General features: G+C 41.8%; 1 protein-coding gene across 5 annotated transcripts in view; it reads right to left on the reverse strand.

Annotated features, from left to right (window-relative positions):
* OFD1 (OFD1 centriole and centriolar satellite protein) overlaps nt 1-20050 on the reverse strand; it is a 63679-nt gene that overhangs the window by 8684 nt on the left and 34945 nt on the right. For 4 of the 5 annotated variants that reach the window (XM_060137850.1, XM_060137848.1, XM_060137852.1 and 1 more), the window contains 5 exons: nt 17674-17804; nt 17029-17140; nt 7781-8386; nt 7178-7298; nt 5714-5814 (listed from right to left, as the gene is read on the reverse strand). In XM_060137850.1, the coding sequence (XP_059993833.1) occupies nt 5714-5814; nt 7178-7298; nt 7781-8386; nt 17029-17140; nt 17674-17804 (1071 nt within the window). The remainder of the gene's footprint in view (nt 1-5713; nt 5815-7177; nt 7299-7780; nt 8387-17028; nt 17141-17673; nt 17805-20050) is intronic. The other variant, XM_060137851.1, reaches the window with a different exon arrangement.

Below are 20050 nucleotides of genomic sequence, written 5' to 3' on the forward strand. Positions count from 1 at the left end.
TTGATATTTTCAGGACATTATATCCAAGAAAAAGAACAGAATATGCATTCTTTTCAAGTGCACATGGACCATTCTCTAAGACTGACCACATACTAGGGCACAAAACTAACCTCAACAAATTTAAGCATACAGAAATTATTTCAAGCATCTTCTCTGACCACAACAGCATGAAACCAGAAATCAAGCACAGAAAAAGAAATGAGAAAAAAACGATTACACAGAGACTAAACAACATGTTACTAAAAAACCAATGGGTCAATGAGGAAATCAAAAAGAAATTAGGGACTTGCCTGGTGGTCAAGTGGTTAAGACTCTGCATGCCCAATGCAGGGGGCCTGGGTTCGATCCCTGGTCAGGGAACTAGATCCCGTGTGCCGCAACTAAAGATCCCATATGCTGCAACGAAGATCCCACACATGGTGACAAAGATGCCATGTGCCACAACCAAGACTTGGCACAACCAAATAAATTAATAAACAAATTTTTTTTTTAAAAAAAGAAAAATTAAAAATACCTTGAGACCAATGGCAATGAAAACACAACCATACAAAATCTATGGGACACAGCAAAAGCAGTTCTTAGAGGGAAGTGCATAGCGATACAGGCTTTCCTCAAAACAAACAAACAAACAAAATCTCAAATAACCTAATATGCCACCTCAAAGAATTAGAAAAAGAACAAACAAAACTGAAAGTCAGCGGAAGGAAGGAAATAATAAAGATCAGGGAGGAAATGAATAAAATAGAGATTTAAAAAACAATAGAAAAAAATCAGTAAAAACAAGAGCTGGTGCTTTGAAAGGGTAAACAAAATGAACAAACCTCTGGCCAGGCTCACCAAGAAGAGAAGAGAGACAATCCAAATAAACAAAATAAAAAAATGAAAAAGGAGAAATCTCAACTGATACTTGAGAAATACAAAAAACCGTAAGACAATACTATGAACAATTATATGCCACCAAATTCAACAATGTAGAAGAAACGGACAACTTTCTAGAAACATGCAGCCCACCAAAATGGAATCAAGAAGCAATAAATAATTTGAACAGACCGATCACTAGAAGTGAAATAGAATCCATAGTCAAAAAACTTCCTACAAACAGAAGTCCAGGACCAGATGGCTTCACACCCAAATTCTACCAAACATACAAAGATGAACTTATACTGATTCTTCTCAAACTCTTCCAAAAACTTGAGGAGGGAACACTCCCAGACATTCTATGAAGCCACCATCACCCTGACACCAGGGACAAACCAGACAAAGACACCACCAAGAAGGAAAATTACAGGCCAATATCTTTGATGCATGCAGATGCAAAAATCCTCAACAAACTATTAGCAAACCAAACCCAACAACACATAAAAAAGATCATACACCACGACCAAGTGGGATTCATCCCAACTTCACAAGGATGGTTCAACATATGCAAATCAATCAATGTGATACACCACATCAACAAAAGAAAAGACAAAAACCACATGGTCATCTCAATAGATGCAGAAAAAGCATCTGACAAAATTCAACATCCATTCATGATAAAAACTCTCACCAAAGTGGGTATAGAGGGAGCATCTCTCAACATAATAAAAGCTATCTATGACAAACCCACAGCCAATGTAATACCCAATGTAACACCCAAAAGCTGAAAGCCTTTCTGCTAAAATCTGGAACTCAAGGATGCCCACTCTCACCTCTTCTATTCAACATAGTACTGAAAGTCCTAGCCACAGCAATCAGACAAGACAAAGAAATAAAAGGTATCCAAATTGAAAGGGAAGAGGTAAAATGGTCACTATATGCAGATGACATGACACTACATTCAATATATAGAACACCCTAAGGACTCCACACAAAAACTACTAGATCTAATAAATGAATTCAGCTAAGCAGCAGGAAACAAGATTAACATTTGGAAATCTGTTGCCTTTCTTTACACTAACAATGAAATAACAGAACGGGAATGTAAAAAAAACAATACCTTTTAAAATGGCACCAGAACCCAAAAAACAAAAAAACCGAGGAATAAACATGACCAAGGAAGTGAAAGACTTATACACTGAGAACTACAAAACATAAATAAGGAAATTAAAGAGGATTCAAAGAAATAGGAAGATATCCCATGCTCTTGGATTGGAACAATGTTGTTAAAATGGCCATATTACCCAAAGCAACCTACAGCTTTAATGTGATCCCTATCAAATGACCCATGACATTTTTCACAGAACTAGAACAAATAATTCTAAAATTTACATTGAACCATAAAAGACCCAGAATTGCCAAAGCAATCCTGAGGCAAAAAAACAAGGCAGGAGGCATTTCCCTCCCAGACTTCAGACAGTACTACAAAGCTACAGTAATCAAAACAGCATAGTACTGGCACAAAAATAGACATATGGATCAATGAAACGGAACAGAGCCCAGAAACAAACCCATACACTTACGGTCAATCTTCGACAAAGAAGGAAAGAATATACAATGGGAAAAAGACGGTCTCTTCAGCAAGTGGTGTTGGGAAAGTTGGACAGCTGCATGTAAATTAATGAATTTAGAACACACCATCTCACCATACACAAAAATAAACTCAAAATGGGTTAAAGATTTAAACATAAGACATGACACCATAAAAATCCTAGGAAAAATCCTAGGGAAAACATTTTCTGACATAAATTGTAACAATGTTTTTTAGGTCAGTCTCCCAAGGCAATAGAAATAAAAACAAAAATAAACAAATGAGACCTAATCAAACTTTTAAGCTTTTGCACATCAAAGGAAACCATAAACAAGATGAAAAGACAACCCTCAGAATGGGAGAAAATATTTGCAAGTGATGCGACTAACAAGGGCTTAATCTCCAAAATATACAAACAGCTCATACAACTCGACAACAAAAGAACAAACAACACAATCAAAAAATGGGCTGAAGACTTTAATGGACATTTCTCCAAGGAAGACATACAGATGGCCAGTAAAGAAAAGATGCTCTAGATGCAAAGATTCTTAACAAAACTTTAGCAAATTGAATGTGACAATATATAAAAAGGGTACAGTGTTGGGAAAAGAGCCAGGAAGCCTGGGTGCCTAAACTGAATGAGCCGGGAAAGTGAGCTGAAATCTGAGAAGTAAAGGGAACTAGATCAAGAGGGCCAGAGTGCATGTTCCAGATCACCTGACTTAATTGGTTTTATTTATTTATTTATTTTGGCCACAGCATGTGGGATCTTAGTTCCCCAAGCAGGGATGGAACCTGTGCCCCCTGCATTGGAAGCACAGACTCTTAACCACTGGACTGCCAGGGAAGTCCCATGACTTAATTGGTTTTAATGGCCCTGAACTGAATGGGTAATACTAATGGTGATAATTTGAGACCCCTTTATAAGCAAAAAGGGAAGATGTGCGGGGACAGTGAATACCACAGAGAGAAATGGTAACCTCAGCGTAAGGACCTGGACTTTTAATCTGAGTGGGATACTTGAGAAGCCAGTATAGGGTTTTGAGAAGAGGAGTGATATATCATTATTTGACTGTGTTTTAACACTCTATTTTGTTGAGAACATATTTTAGTAGAGTAAGGACAGAATCAGGTAGACCAAATAATATGTAAATCAAAGTATTCTGTAAATTATAAGTTAAATATTAATGAATCACATATTGGGATAATTTATAAAAAAAAGAAAAGATGCTCAACATCACTAATTATCAGAGAAATGCAAATCAAAACTACAATGAGGTACCATCTCACACCACTCAGAATGGCCATCGTTAAAAAGTCTACAAATAATAAATGCTGGAGATGGTGTGGAGAAAAGAGAACTCTCCTACACTGTTGGTGGAAATGTAAGTTGTTGCAGCCACTATGGAAAACAGTATAGCAGTTCCTTAGAAAACTAAACATAGAATTATCATATGGTCCAGCAATCCCACTCCTGGGCATATACCCAGACAAAACTCGAATCGAGAAAGATATATGCACCCCTATGTTCATAGCAGCACTATTCACAATAGCCAAGACAAGGAAACAACCTAAATGTCCATCGCCAGATGAATGGATAAAGAAGATGTGGTGCATATATACAATGGAATACCACTCAGCCATAACAAGGAACAAAATGATGCCATCTGCATCAACATAGACGGACCTAGAGATTATCATACTAAGTACGTCAGAAAGAGAAAGACAAAGTCCATATGATATCACTTGAATGGGGAATCTAAAATATGGCACAAAGGAACCTATCTATGAAACAGAAACAGACTCACAGACATAGAGAACAGACTTGTGGTTGCCAAGGGGGAAGGGGGGAGGGAGAGGGATGGACTAGAAGTCTGGGGTTAGTAGATGCAAACTATTACATTTAGAATGAATAAACAACAAGGTCCTACTGTAGAGTACAGGAAACTATATCCAATCTCCTGGGATAAACCATAATGGAAAAGAATATTAAAAAAATGTGTATATGCATATAATTGAGTCACTTTGCTGTACAGCAGAAATTAGCTCCACATTGTAAATCAACTATACTCCAATAAGAAAAAAAAAGACTTCCCGATATAACACAGGGAAGAGAGCCAATACTCCATAATAACTATAAACGGAGTATAACCTCTAAAAATTCTGAGCCACTATATTGTACATAGTAACTTCTATAATATTGTACATCAACTGTACTTCAATAAAAAAAGAATGCTACATAAACTAGTTACTATAGTATGTAATCTTAGGATTGATTTTTCTCACTAAGCTAATTCCGTGCAGATCCATGCAAACTGTTGCATGTATCAACAGTCTGTTTCACTAATTGCTGAGTGGTAGTTGACGGTATAGATTTGCCATCATCTGTTTAACCATTCACTAATTGAAGGATACCTGGGTTGTTTCAAGTTTCTGGCTATCATGAACAAAGCTTCTATAACCAAAAAAAAACCAAGACTTGCCAAGACGGAAAGAACCCCAGAGCTGGTTGACTCTACATCCTTATTTTAGACTGTTCTACCTTGGAGCCTCCTGCTTCAGTATAAGGCAGGGCCAAAGTCAGGACACCAGTTTCTAGACTCTTAAGCTAATTTTTTTTTTTTTTTTTTTTGCGGTACGCGGGCCTCTCACTGTTGTGGCCTCTCCCGTTGCGGAGCACAGGCTCTGGACGCGCAGGCTCAGCGGCCATGGCTCACGGGCCCAGCCGCTCCGCGGCATGTGGGATCCTCCCGGACCGGGGCACGAACCCGTGTCCCCTGCATCGGCAGGCGGACTCTCAACCACTGCGCCACCAGGGAAGCCCTTAAGCTAATACTCTTTTACCTCCATTCTCTAACTAAGAAAGGGTTTTCTCAATCTGAGGCAATTGATGGAATCAGTATAATTCAAAAAAAAAAATAACAACTTTTTCACATTCCATAAAAGAGGAAAAAAAAGCAAATTTTAAGAAGTCACTTATTTTAAACCTGAGGCAATCCTAAACTTCATAAATTAAGGATTCACTTATGGGCTTAGCTCCGGCTTTGCAATTAGTTATCCTGAAATTTTTAAAAAATGGAACTCAGAACCTGAAAATCTTTCTGATACAAAAACAAGGCACTGTATCTGTATGTGTGGTTTTATCATAAAATGAGTGTCCTAATTTGTAACTGCTTTATTTTTTATAACAATGGGTATGTTTTGCCAAAACTAAACTTTCTACATTTTGAACTTATAAAAACAAGTATTAATATTTAAACTTACATTCAAAAGACGGTTCAAATTCCTCATGATCCTTAAAAGCTAGCTTGTCCAGATTTGAAAATTCACTTTTGTCTTGAAGTTCTGTTTCTCTTTGATAAAGACTGGATGGGAAGAATAAAATTCAAGAATGTGAAGCTTTAATAATATAAGACACAAGAGCACAGGGTGATGAAAAAGCCTTTTGTGACTCAAGAAAATGCTTTAGATAATTAATTTTTCGTGCACTCATAGAGAATAAGAGCTATGGTGCACTGGGCGCTCTCCACGCACCAGGCATCATTCCAAACAGTTAATATACTTTAACTCAGCCACTCCTCCAGACCACCTCATGCTGTGAGGTAGGTACTACCACTGTTAACAAAGAATAACGTTGCACTCTCAAGGCTGTTCCTAGAAGGAATTTTTTTTTTTTAAAAAGAACTACAAAAAATTTTTGACAAGTTTTTGAAAAACTGTGCACACCTTTAGCATGAGCCAGCTAAAGATGCAACACACCACAGTGCCCTACCTCGGCCCATGTGTGTCCTGCCTCTCCTCTTGGCTTTAGCACAGGAGTGATATAAAAAATATTACATACTTGAGGACCAGGACAGGCACATGTGGCAGTTTTCAACTCTGTACAGTAGAACTGCATCAACACATAGATGCCTAGGCCTGAGCCCAGAACAAAGGAGTCAGAATCTCCTGCCATGGGACTAGGCATAGGCAGGAATCCCCCATGTGACTCGAATCCCAGCCTGCCCCTCCCTCCCCCGAGCTTCTCAACACACCCACCGCATCCTGCTTCAGCCATCATATCCTAGGACCCACTACCACTTTCGAATTTATTTCAATGATTTACAAAGTGGAAACTTATTTGCTTATATTTAAATGCCTAAATATCTGTGACTTTTTAATGATGTATGAAACTATTTTAAGTTTACACTGAATTTATTTGCTTTTGCAGAGTCTGTACATCTGTTTTATCTTTATAAACCAAGTCTATTCATGGAACTATGCAAATGCTTATTAATACCATAGTACATATTCTTCTTTTTTTTTCTTGCGGTACACGGGCCTCTCACTGTTTTGGCCCCTCCCGTTGCGGAGCACAGGCTCCGGACGCGCAGGCTCAGCGGCCATGGCTCCGCGGCATGTGGGCTCTTCCCGGACCGGGGCACGAACCCACGTCCCTTGCATCGGCAGGCAGACTCTCAACCACTGTGCCACCAGGGAAGCCCATCCATAGTATATATTCTATACATCAAGTTTAGCAAACGAGTAAAAATTACTCATTTGCTAAAAGGAGTCTTTTTCCCCCCAAGTAATGCAGATGATTCCCAAAGATCACACATCTCACAATCTGACTGCAAATTCTATACTGCCACATAGTCTTTAATATCACCTAAAAGACCAAACACGCCATGACGGAGATCATAGGCAGCAACCAGCCTTGGCAGAGGCTGGGCAGAAGGCGGTACATACCCGGGCTTCTGCTCCGCAGGGCTGGAGAGTGAGTGCACAGAGAGGCTGTACCTGGACTCGGCAGGTGAAGGCTGTGGCGTTCTGTCGGGACAGGGGACAGTGGCCGGGGACTGGCCCAGACCTACAAGGCAGGAGGAACCAGGGTGAGTATGTTACAGATTGTGGGGAGAAGACAGCAGTGTGGTTTCTAAAGAATTCTATTACTTTGAAAATGAATTCTATCATCCTTGCAAACAGTGGAGTTGTGTAAATGATCCACAGAACTGACAATTCAGGCACCTGAATGAAACTGCAGCGGTAACAAGAAAACACATGAAAGTAACCGGCAGCCAAGGCAAGCCAGTGCCAGTCTCTGAGCACCTTTCCGTGCCGAGCAATACGCTGGCACTTGACGCTCTGTCCCACGGCCTCCCACAACAACTGCGACTCGGGGCAGACGCCATGGTTCCCCAGGAGCCCGCAGTTCAAAGGCAGGGCTCTCCTGGGCCCGGCTCCCACGACCTGCTGCTGCGCTGGCTGCGCTCCTGCGGTCCTCATCCTGGGCCGATGAGGACCAACCCACCCACATCCAGAGCATCCCCAACCCCTGTGGCAGTAGCTTACCTTCCAGGTACATCTCACTATCAAGGCTTCTCCTTGCTTTGGGGACGGGAGTGGAGGAGAGGCGTCTGGAGGCCGTATCCTTGTGTGACCTTGAGGCTGTGCTGCCTGGCACGTCAGATACCTCACTCTCGTCCCCGCTATGCGCATTCAACAGAGGCTGCTGAGAGGCAACTCTGTCCTCTGCAAACACACACCTCTCAGGAGCACCTGCAGGGACGTTCTTGAGAGCTCTCAGCAGGTGCAGGGCGGGCAGGCTCCTGTTTGCCGATGGGCTCTTGGCGGGGCACCGACTGACCCTTCGATGGTAGTTTTGGAAAGCTTTTTCCAAACGCTCGGCCTCTTGCTCCAGCTCTCTCACCCTTGCCATGGTATTGGCTACAAACTCAAGGTCGGAATCGGGGGAACTACTCTCCGTGCTGGCATTTGGGTAACTGGGGATCTGTGGTATAACTGGGTCCGCCATCAGTTCATCTTGTCTCAGAGGATTTTTCAAGAAATCCCCGCTTATGTCGTCATCACAAGGTCCCTCCTTGCCACTCATTAACCCACTGATGGAGTGATGTAACAAAGACTGCTTCGTGTTGCGGTACAGTTCATTCTCCAGAGCTACGGGTTACAAACAGACAGACAGTGTGAGACAGGAAGGGAAAAGGTGGAGAATCAAATTAAAATTTACTGAGAATTTCTTTTCTGAAAAATCAAAGTAATAAGGGCAAACTGGCACATTAAACAGTTTGTGGAGGGAGCAATCAAGATGGTGGAAGAGCAGGACATGGAGCTCACCTCCTCCCATAAATACATCAAAAATATATCTACATGTGTAATGATTCTCACAGAATATCTACGGAACGCTAGCAGAAGACCTCAGACATCTGAAAGAGCAAGAAAATCTCCATGCAACCAGGTAGGACAAAAGAAAAAAGAAAAAAAAGAAAGAAAGTGAGAAAGGAATCGGGACAGGACCTGCACCCTGGGAGGGAGCTGTTAAAGAGGCCAGGTTCCTGCACCCCAGGAAGTCCCTTCATCGGCATGGAGATCAGCCGGGACAGACACAGAGCTTTGGAGGAGAACGCAGCAACCAGTCTGCAGCAGCTAGGATGGAGAGAGACCTGCACAAAAGGTCTGTGCCACCGCCCTGTACTCCCCAGCCTGAGATGCGCATCCGCCAGTGTGGGCCGGGGCTGGGTGCTGAAGCTCACGCTTCAGAGATCAGACCCAGGGAGAGGACTGGGGTGGGCTGCGTGGAAACAGCCTGAAGGAGCTGAAGTCTGATGCAACCACACCTGAGGGTGTAGGCAGAGGAAGCCAGGTGCCACTGTTTGGGGGGTGAGCGAGGGGAGGGGAGGGGAGGGGTGGGGCCCACCACTGCAGCCTTTTTCGCTGTGCACGCTCTAAGGCAGCAGGACACCACCTACAGGAGCTACAGGAGCAGTCTCCAGCTGCCACCACCACTGCCCTCCCAGACTCCAGGAGTGGTTGCAAGCCACCACAGCTGCCTTCCCAGGCCCCAGGAGCAGTTGCAAGCTGCCTCTGCTCCCACTGTGTGCTCCAGGGGTGCACGAGACCCCACTGCTGCCGAGAACTCCAGGACTGGGCAGCAGCTGCCGCGTCTGCACACCCCCTCGATCAAGGGGATAACGACCAGCACACGTTGAGGAAAGAGGCGACAGGCATCCATACTAAAAACGGCTCTCATGCCAAAAAATATGAAATCCACAGACGCTACACAGGGATGATGCCACATATAAATAGCCCTCTAAGACCACAGTAGATAACTGATTCTCCTAAACTCACAGAATAAGAGAAATATAAGTAAAATGAAGAAGCAGAGGAACCACTCCCAGTTAAAAGACCAAGAAAATTCCCCTAAAAGAACAAACAATGAAACAGATCTCTTCAGTTTATTAGACACCAATTTCAAAAAGGAGATGAGGAAAATACTGAAGGAATTAAGAAAGGATATCAACAAAAATGCAGAATACTGTAAAAAGGAACTAGAAACTATAAAGTGGAACCAAGAAAAATTAGAAAACTCATTTGCCGAGACGAAAACTGAACTAAAGGCAATGAATAGTAGAATGAATAATGCAAAAGAACAGGCAATTCCCTGGTGGTCCAGTGGTTAGGACTCTGCGCTTTCACTGCCGAGGGTGCAGGTTCAATCCCTGGTCAGGAAACTAAGATCCCGCAAGCTGTGCAGCATGGCCACAACAAAACAAATAATGCAGAAGAACGAATAAATCATCTGGAAGATAGAATAATGGAAATCACCCAATCAGGACAGCAGACAGAAAGCAAAATGAAAAAAAAAATGAAACCAATATAAGAGAACTATGGGACAATATAAAGTGTGCCAATCTATGCATAATAGGGATTCCAGAAGTGGAAGAAAGAGAAAAGGGGATCGAAAATGTATTTGAAGAAACTATGGCTGAAAACTTCTCAAACCTCAAGAAGTAAACAGATATCCAAGTGCAGGAGGCACAGAGGGTCCCAAACAATGTAAACCCAAAGAGACCTATAGCAAGACATATTATAATAAAAATGGTAAAAGTTAAAGAGAAGATGCTAACAGCAGCAAGAGAAAAACAAGGAGTTAATTACAAGGGAACCCCCATAAAGCTATCAGCTGACTTCTTTACACAAACACTGCAGGCCAGAAGGGAGTGGCGAGGGATTGATTCAAAGTCCTGAAAGGGAAAAATCTGCAACCTAGGATACTCTACCCAGCAAAATTATCATTTAGAATACAAGGAGAGATTAAGAATTTCTCAGACAAGTGAAAACTAAAAGAATACAGCAACACTAAACCTATCCTAAAGGAAACATTGAAAGGTCTTCTCTAAATAGAAAAGAGGAAAAAGCAAATCAACTAAATAAGCCAGTACACAGATTAAAAAAGAATCAAAAAATTTCTGTGAAATGACGATAACCACAATGAACAGCAAAAGAATGAATATAAAGATGTAAAAGGGGACATCAAAATCTTAAAATATGGGGGAGGAGATTAAGAAAACGTAGATTATTTTTTCATTTCCTAGCATGCGTTTCAGGCTATATGGCTACCAGTCTAAGGCAAGTAGATACAGAATGGGGTTAATATACTTGAAAACAGGGTAACCACAAATCAAAAACATACAACAGATTCACAAAAAAACAAAAACAAGAGAACGTAAGCATAATACAAAAGAAAATCATCAAACCACCCAAGGAAAAACAAAAACAAATGGACAAATATAAAATCAATGGGAAAACAAGGCTTAAAACTGCAATAAATACATATCTATCAATAATCATCTTAAGTGTAAACAGACTGAATGCTCCAATCAAAAGACACAAAGTGGCAGATTGGATTAAAAAGAAAACAAGAGCCTACAATAGGCTGACTACAAGAGACCCACTTTAGGGCAAAGGACACACATAGATTGAAAGTGAGGGTATGTAAAAAGATATTTCATTCAAACGGAAATGACAAGAAAGCAGGGATTGCAATACTCACATCAGACAAAATAGACTTTAAAACAAAGGCCATAAAGAAAGATAAAGGAGGACACTATACAATGATAAAAGGATCAATACAAGAAGAGGATTTTACAGACATCAACATATATGCACCTAATACAGGAGGAACCAAATACATAAAACAAATACTAACAGACATAAGGGAGAAACTGACAAGAATAATAGTAGGAAACTTTAACATCCCACTCACATCAATGGATGGATCTTGTAGACAAAAAAAAAAAAAAAAAAAATCAGTAAGGCAACAGAGATACTAAACAACACTACAGTTAGACTTAACTGATAGTTTCAGAACACTACATGCAAAACAAAACAAAAAGAAAACCAGAATACACATGCTTCACAAGTGCACATGGAACATTCTCTAGGATTGACCACATACTAGGGCACAAAAAAAGCCTCAACAAATTTAAGAGTACAGAGATTATCTCAAGCATCTTTTCTGACTACAGTGGCATGAAACTAGAAATCAACCACAGAAAAAGAAATGAGAAAAAACGATTACATGGAGACTAAACAACATGCTACTAAAAAAGCAACGGATCGGGCTTCCCTGGTGGCGCAGTGGTTGAGAGTCCGCCTGCCAATGCAGGGGACGCGGGTTCGTGCCCCGGTCTGGCAGGACCCCATGTGCTGTGGAGCGGCTGGGCCCGTGAGCCATGGCCGCTGGGCCTGCACGTCCGGAGCCTGTGCTCCGCAAACGGGAGAGGCCACAACAGTGAGAGGCCCACATACCGCCAAAAAAAAAAAAAAAGCAATGGATCAGTGATGAAATCAAAGAGGAAATTAAAAAATACCTCGAGACAAATGACAATGAAAACAGAACCATAAAAAATCTATGGGACATAGCAAAAGCAGTTCTTAGAGGGAAGTTCATAGTGATACAGGCCTTCCTCAAAAAAAACAAAAAAACAAAAAAAATGAGAAAAGTGTCAAATAAAAAACCTAACCTACCACTTAAAAAAATTAGAAAAAGAAGAACAAACAAAACCTAAAGTCACCAGAAGGAAGGAATAATAAAGATGAGAGAGAAAATAGACATTAAAAAAATAGAAAAGGCCAATAAAACCAACAACTGGTTCTATGAAAGGGTAAACAAGATTGACAAACCTCTGGCCAGGCTCACCAAGAAGACAGAGAACCCAACGAAACAAAATAAAGAAAGGAAAAAGGAGATATAACGACCAATACCACAGAAATACAAAAAACCCTAAGGGAATACTATGAACAATTATATGCTAACAAATTTGACAACCTAGAAGAACTGGACAACTTTCTAGAAACATATAGCCCACCAAAATGGAATCAAGAAGAAATAAAGAATTTCAACAGACGGATATTAGAAGTGAAATAGAATCTGTAGTCAACAAACTCCCTACAAACAGAAGTCCAGGACCAGATGGCTTCACACCCAAATTCTACCAAACATACAAAAAAGAACTTATACTGATCCTTCTCAGACTCTTCCAAAAATTTGAGGAGGAGGAAACACTCCCAAACACATTCTATGAAGCCACCATCACCCTGATACCAAAACCAGACAAAGACACCGCCAAAAAAGAAAACTTCAGGCCAATATCTCTGATGACTATAGATTCAAAAATCCTCAACAAACTATTAGCAAACCGAATCCAACAACACATACAAAGATCATACACCACGACCAAGTGGGATTCATCCCAACTTCACAAGGATGGTTCAACATATGCAAATCAATCAATGTGATATACCATATCAACAAAAGAAAAGACAAAAACCACATGGTCATCTCAATAGATGCAGAAAAAGCATCTGACAAAATTCAACATCCATTCATGATAAAAACTCTCACCAAAGTGGGTATAGAGGGAGCATGTCTCAACATAATAAAAGCTACTTATGACAAACCCACAGCCAATGTAATACTCAACAGTGAAAAGCTGAAAGCCTTCCTGCTAAAATCTGGAACAACTCAAGGATGCCCACCCTCACCCCTTCTATTCAACATAGTACTGAAAGTCCTAGCCACAGCAATCAGACAAGACAAAGAAATAAAAGGTATCCAAATTGAAAGGGAAGAGGTAAAATGGTCACTATATGCAGGTGACATGATACCATATACAGAAAACCCTAAAGACGCCACACAAAAACTACCAGAACTGATAAACGAATTCAGCAAGGTAGCAGGATACGAGATTAACATACAGAAATCTGTTGCATTTCTTTACACTAACAAAGAAATAACAGAAGGGAATGTAAAAAAACAATACCTTTCAAAATCACACCTCAAAAAATAAAATACTTAGGAATGAACCTGACCAAGGAGGTGGAAGACTTATACGCTGAGAATTATGAAACATTAGTAAAGGAAACTGAAGATGACTCAAAGAAATAGAAATGATAGCCCATGCTCTTGGATTGGAAGAATGTTGTTAAAATGGCCATACTACCCAAAGCAATCTACAGATTTAATGCGATCCCTATCAAATGACCCATGACATTTTTCACAGAACTAGAACAAATAATCCTAAAATTTATATAGAACCATAAAAGACCCAGAATTGCCAAAGCAATCCTAAGGCAAAAACACAAAGCAGGAGGCATTACCCTCCCAGACTTCAGACAATACTACAAAGCTACAGTAATCAAAACGGCATGGTATTGGGACAAAAACAGACATATGGATCAATGGAACAGAATAAAGAGCCCAGAAATAAACCCACACACCTATGGTCAATTAATCTTCAACAAAAAAGGCAAGAATATACTTATACAATGGAAAAAGGACAGACTCTTCAGCAAGTGGTGTTGGGAAAGTTGGACAGCTACATATAAATCAATGAAGTCAGAACACACCCTCTCATGATACACAAAAATAAACTCAAAATGGCTTAAAGACTTAAACATAAGACATGACACCATAAAATATGTAGAAGAGAACACAGGCAAACCATTCTCTGACATAAATCGTACCAATGTTTTCTTAGGTCAGTCTCCCAAGGCAATAGAAATAAAAGCAAAAATAAACAAACAGGACCTAATCAAACTTACAAGCTTCTGCACAGCAAAGGAAACCATGAAACAAAAGCCAGCCCACAGAATGGGAGAAAATATTTGATAACGATGCGACCAACAAGGGCTTAATTTCCAAAATATACACAGAGCTCATACAGTTCAACAACAAAAAAACAAACAACGGAATCAAAAAATTGTCAGAAGACCTATGTAGACATTTCTCCAAAGAAGAAATACAAATGGCCAATAGGCACATGAAAAGACACTCAACATCGCTAATCATTAGAGAAATTCAAATCAAAACTACAATGAGGTACCACCACACACCAGTCAGAATAGCCATCATTAAAAAATCTACAAATAACAAATGCTGGAGAGGGTGTGGAGAAAAGGGAACCCTCCTACACTGTTGGTGGGAATGTATATTGGTACAGCCATTATGGAAAACAGTATGGAGGTTCCTCAGTAAAGTAAAAATAGAATTACCATATGATCCAGCAATCCCACTCCTGGGCACGTATACAGACAAAAGTCTAATCCAAAAAGATATATGCACCCATAAGTTCATAGCAGCACTATTTACAAGAACTAAGACATGGAAACCTAAATGTCCATCAACAGATGGATGGATAAAGAAGATGTGGTACACACACACACACACACACACACACACACAATGGAATATCACTCAGCTGTAAAAAAAAAAAAAAAGAAGAAAATAATGCCACTTGCAGCAACATGGATGCAACCAGAGAATATCACACCAAGTGAAGTAAGTCAGAAAGAGAAAACAAATACCACGTGATACCACATGTGGAATCTAAGATGTGTTCAATTGTGTCACATTTACGAAACAGAAAGACTCATGGACAAAGAGAACAGACTTGTGGTTGCCAAGAGGGAGGGGGTTGGGGGAGGGATGGAATGGGAGGTTGGGGTTAGCAGATGTAAGCTATTATATATAGAATGGATAAACAACAAGGTCCTACTGTATAGCACAGGAAACTATATATTCAGTATCCTATGATAAACCATAATGGAAAATAGTATCAAAAAGAATATATATATACGTGTAACTGAATCAGTCTGCTGTACAGCAGAAATTAACATTGTTAATCAACTATACTTCAATAAATAAAAATAAAAAAATAAAATAGTTTGTGAAAGCACGGTCATAACAGTAATTATTAACATTTACTTGAGAGCTCATGTGTACCAGCTACTGCTTCATATGCCTTCATTCGTAACGCATGTTATTATTTCACAATCCATTATGCACGACCTTGAAATCTAAAAGCTTTGAGAACTGAAAAGGTATTTACAATGTATTAGGGGACAAAGCCTAACCAGACTTGAACTCATGTGGTTGAAAAATCTGACCTGAGCTGATATAAACCCATTTATAATCTTTAATTATTTCACCCAGCATGAATGTTCACACATTTGACTTCAAAATAATGAACGCGTCGCACTACAGGATGCCGCCCCCGAACTCCCAGGGCTGCGGCAAAATCCACTGCATACGGCCTGAGTCTCAAATAAGGAGGACATGCGGTCAGGCCACCACTGTGGGCCCAGAACTCTCACGGCTCCCATGCCACGGATGGGGGACTGCGGCTGAATCCCCCAGTTAGCGAGGCATCGAGCCACTGCGCTGGCCTAATGCAAAGCCAGTAAATGTGATCACTCCTCTCCTGCAAAGCCACCTTGATGATGCCACGGGACAGATGCTTGTGATGCCCATGTTCCAGAAGCTTCCAACCTCATTAAACTATTTCTAATGACAGGAGATTGGTACAGGTTTCAGCTGTGGGCAGTTTGGCAAAGGCAGAATTGTGGAGAGAAAATGAGGAACGGGAAAGAGTAGAGATGAGTAAAGAGACCACAATAAAAGTGGCGTGGGGAGAAGGGGCCAAGGGCCTAAGTGGGAAGAAGGAACTGAAGAAGGCTCAAAATCACGAACACTCAGGAACTTCCACTGAGCTTGGAAGCAGCTAAAGGAAGTGTCTAAGCCTCGGAACACTTGTTATGAAGGAGGAGGGGCAGATGTCACGCATCCACAGGAAGACATAGTAATCAGATGGTAGCACTGGCCATCTCCCCAGTGTTTCATATGCCCCAGGCACTGTACTGGAGCCAATCACCTTTCCCCTTCGTCCTCCATGGCACAGAAGGTATTATTATCCTCATTACAAAGGGGGCAACTGAGGCCCAAGGAAGTTAAAAGCAACATGTCCAAGGCCAAACAACTAACTTCAAAATTGGGGTACAAAACAAATTTTCTGATTCCAGCGGCAGCCCTCTTTTTGCCAGGGCACTCTGCTTCTCCCACAGGTATGTACACCTGTCAAGGAGTATACAAAACCACTAAAGAGTAGACTGCTCTTATTATCAGGGTAGCAAATAAAACAGGAAAACCTAGGTCCAGGAAGAATTTGGGGGCCTCTGCATCACTACCACACCTTTCCTATCTGGGGCATGAGGCTCCCCCAAGCATGGGGCACCTGTGAAAGCAAGTCACTTCAGCTGATGACCTGGCTGGTATCCGTGAAATGGACAGGGAGTTTGACTTCTAAGATGGCCCATGGCTCTATGGCTTTACCTCTACTATGAGAATTACTGAAAATTCAATGAGTAACAATTATTACATTTCCACAAATGTCAGAAGTTTTACACACACACACACACAGACACACACACACACACACACACAGGTTAAAAATGTCTCTAACCTATCTGAGTTTGTTTCAGTTGCAATTTTAAATCGGTAACCTGCACAGTTAACCTCTTGACAGAAGCATCGTATTCTAATATCCGGGCCTTCAGCTGGGCACAGTGCTCAATCTGCAGAGAATTAGAGAAGAAAAAAAAATCAACATAAAACAAATCACAGCTCACTTCAAAGGGAACAATTCTCTCATTGGGCTTATTCTCTCTTTTTGTTTTGCCAATTCTGAGCAGCTTTATACCCGTAAACCACAGGGTCCCTTTAAAATGACGACCGATGACGCAAGTTTCCATTTCTTCTTACATGCACGTCAGAGCAGCTACTCCAGGGCATGGGAAGACACCAGAGAGAGGGCAGCAGTATTTCCAAGTCACAGGGTGAGCATCGAGACACTTCCACTGTGGGCACCATCAGGACTTGGAAAATTTTGTGTGTGAGTTTGCTTGCCTCTGGATTTTGTGACTATTATGAATATAGAGTCACATGACCACTGGACAGTTCTCTCAGAGGAGAAAGGACACCCTTTAGCACCTTAAGGGATATCTGATGTTAAAATAAATCCCACTCACACCAGTGTGGCATGTGCCAAGTTCACACGTCTATGCAGTGGACTGGCCTGATCCCTGGGTGCTCAAGGAGAAATACTCACTTCACTTTGTAGTTGTTGTTGCAGAGCTTGTTTCTGGGTTGCAAACTCCTTATGCTCCGAGGTGATAGCATTTTCTGCTTTCTGTAATTCTTTCTGAAAAATCAGCAGTTTAGGAGATGGCTGAGCTATGCCTAAGAAAGTAGAAGAGCCTGGTCGTTACCAACCTGAAGTGTTTTCATTTCGCTTGACTTTTTTTTTTTTTTTTTTTTTTTTTGCGGTACGCGGGCCTCTCACTGCTGTGGCCTCTCCCGTTGTGGAGCACAGACTCCGCATGCGCAGGCTCAGCGGCCATGGCTCACGGGCCCAGCCGCTCCGCGGCATGTGGGATCTTCCTGGACCGGGGCACGAACCCGTGTCCCCTGCATCGGCAGGCGGACTCTCAACCACTGCGCCACCAGGGAAGCCCTTGACTTTTTTTTTTAATTTAAGTTTAGTTAATTTACAATGTTGTGCTAGTTCCAAGTGTACACCAAAGTGACTAAGTTATACATATACATAATATATATTCTTTTTTTTTTTCGTTTTTTGCGGTACGGGGGCCTCTCACTGTTGTGGCCTCTCCCGTTGCGGAGCACAGGCTCCGGACGCGCAGGCCCAGCGGCCACGGCTCACGGCCCAACCGCTCCGCGGCATGTGGGACCCTCCCGGACCGGGTCACGAACCCGCGTCCCCTGCATCAGCAGGTGGACCCTCAACCACTGCGCCACCAGGGAAGCCCTATATATTCTTTTTCAGATCCTTTTTCATTATAGGTTATCACAAGATATTGAGTATTCTTTCCTGTGGTATACAGTAGTCCTTATTGTTTACCTATTTTTTTTTAAATTGGGGTACAGCTGCTTTACAATGTTGTATTAGTTTCTGCTGTACAACGAAGTGAGTCAGTTATACATATACCCACTCTTTTTTAGATTTCCTTCCCATTTAGGTCACTACAGAGCACTGAGTTCCCTGTGCTATACAGTCAGTTCTCATTAGTTACCTATTTTATACATAGTAGTGTATATATGTCAATCCCAATCTCCCAATTCATCCCACACCCCCTTTCCCCCTTGGTAACCGTAAGTTTGTTTTCTACATCTGTGTCTCTATTTCTGCTTTGCAAATAAGGTCACATCTGTACCATTTTTCTGGATTTCACATAAGCAATATTATATGTCTTTCTCTTTCTGACTTCTGTCGCTTGACTTTTAAAAGCAGCCAAACAAGTTTCAAATTGTTCTTCCTTTTTTTGTATGCATACAATATTGTATTAATTCTATCAAATGGACTACAGGCAATTCTGACTCACAAATTTCAAAACAAAATAATTTAATGCACATAAATGCAAATTTTACTATTCTCACATCCTTCTCCATGTAATACAATTCTTTCAAATCCTCAAATTAAGTTGAAAGCCCGCCTCTTCTCCCTACAGAGGCAGATAAGGAGTGCTCTACCAAAACCTGTCAATGACTGCCCTGAGGTCCAATTCGATCTGTGCATCTGTCAGGGGCTCTCAGGGTCCAGGCAGAAAACAGACGGCATGCCCAATTCAGGTCATCGGAGAACCCTTCAATACAGACTGACTTAGGCTGGGTCCGTAGCCACAAAGGATGGCATAGTTCCCTAGGCTACTAGCAGAGCCATGCTGTTTGTAGCCCTTGGGCCTAGAGGGCCGGGGAGGCAGGAACTCCCAGAACTGGAGAGAGCGAGCTGCTGCAGAATGCTAGAGAGGCCATCCCACAAACACTCGGACCTTGCATGGCTGAAAGGCGCAGGGCCAGCCCAGGGACGCTGTATATGGAGGTGGCAGGAGGGCAAACAACCTTGACCTCTCTCCTCCCTCCCTCCCAGTGCTTGTGGGCACTCGGCACACCTGACCAGCAGTCAGAGGGCAAGGGAAGCCCGGTACCATCTGGAGGGGCAAATTCGGACAGTTTTAAAATGTTTCTTCAGGACTGGCGGGAGAGACAAGATGGTGGAGTAAAAGGACTTCAGCTCACCTCCCCTTATGAAAACACCAAAATCACAACTAATTGCTAAACAACCACTGACTAAAAAGACTTGAACCTTCCAAAAAAGATATTCTACATCCAAAGACCAAGAAGAAGCCACAGTGAGACATTAGGAAGTTCACTTTTGCATTATGATCAAATCCCATACCTTCCAGGTGGGCGATCCACAAACTGGAAAGTAATTCTATCACAGAGGTTCTCCCATATGAGTGAGTCTGGAGCCCCACGTCAGGCTCCCCAGCCTGGGGGCCTGGCATCAGGAGGAGGAGCCCCCAGAGCATTTGGCTTTGAAGGCCAGCAGGGCTCGAGTGCAGGAGCTCCTCAGGACTGAGGAAAACAGATGGTCCTCTTGGAGGCCGCACACAAGGTTTCATGTGCAC

The sequence above is a fragment of the Lagenorhynchus albirostris genome, chromosome X (genome assembly GCF_949774975.1).
Source record: "Lagenorhynchus albirostris chromosome X, mLagAlb1.1, whole genome shotgun sequence".
Taxonomy (NCBI): Eukaryota; Metazoa; Chordata; class Mammalia; order Artiodactyla; family Delphinidae; genus Lagenorhynchus; species Lagenorhynchus albirostris.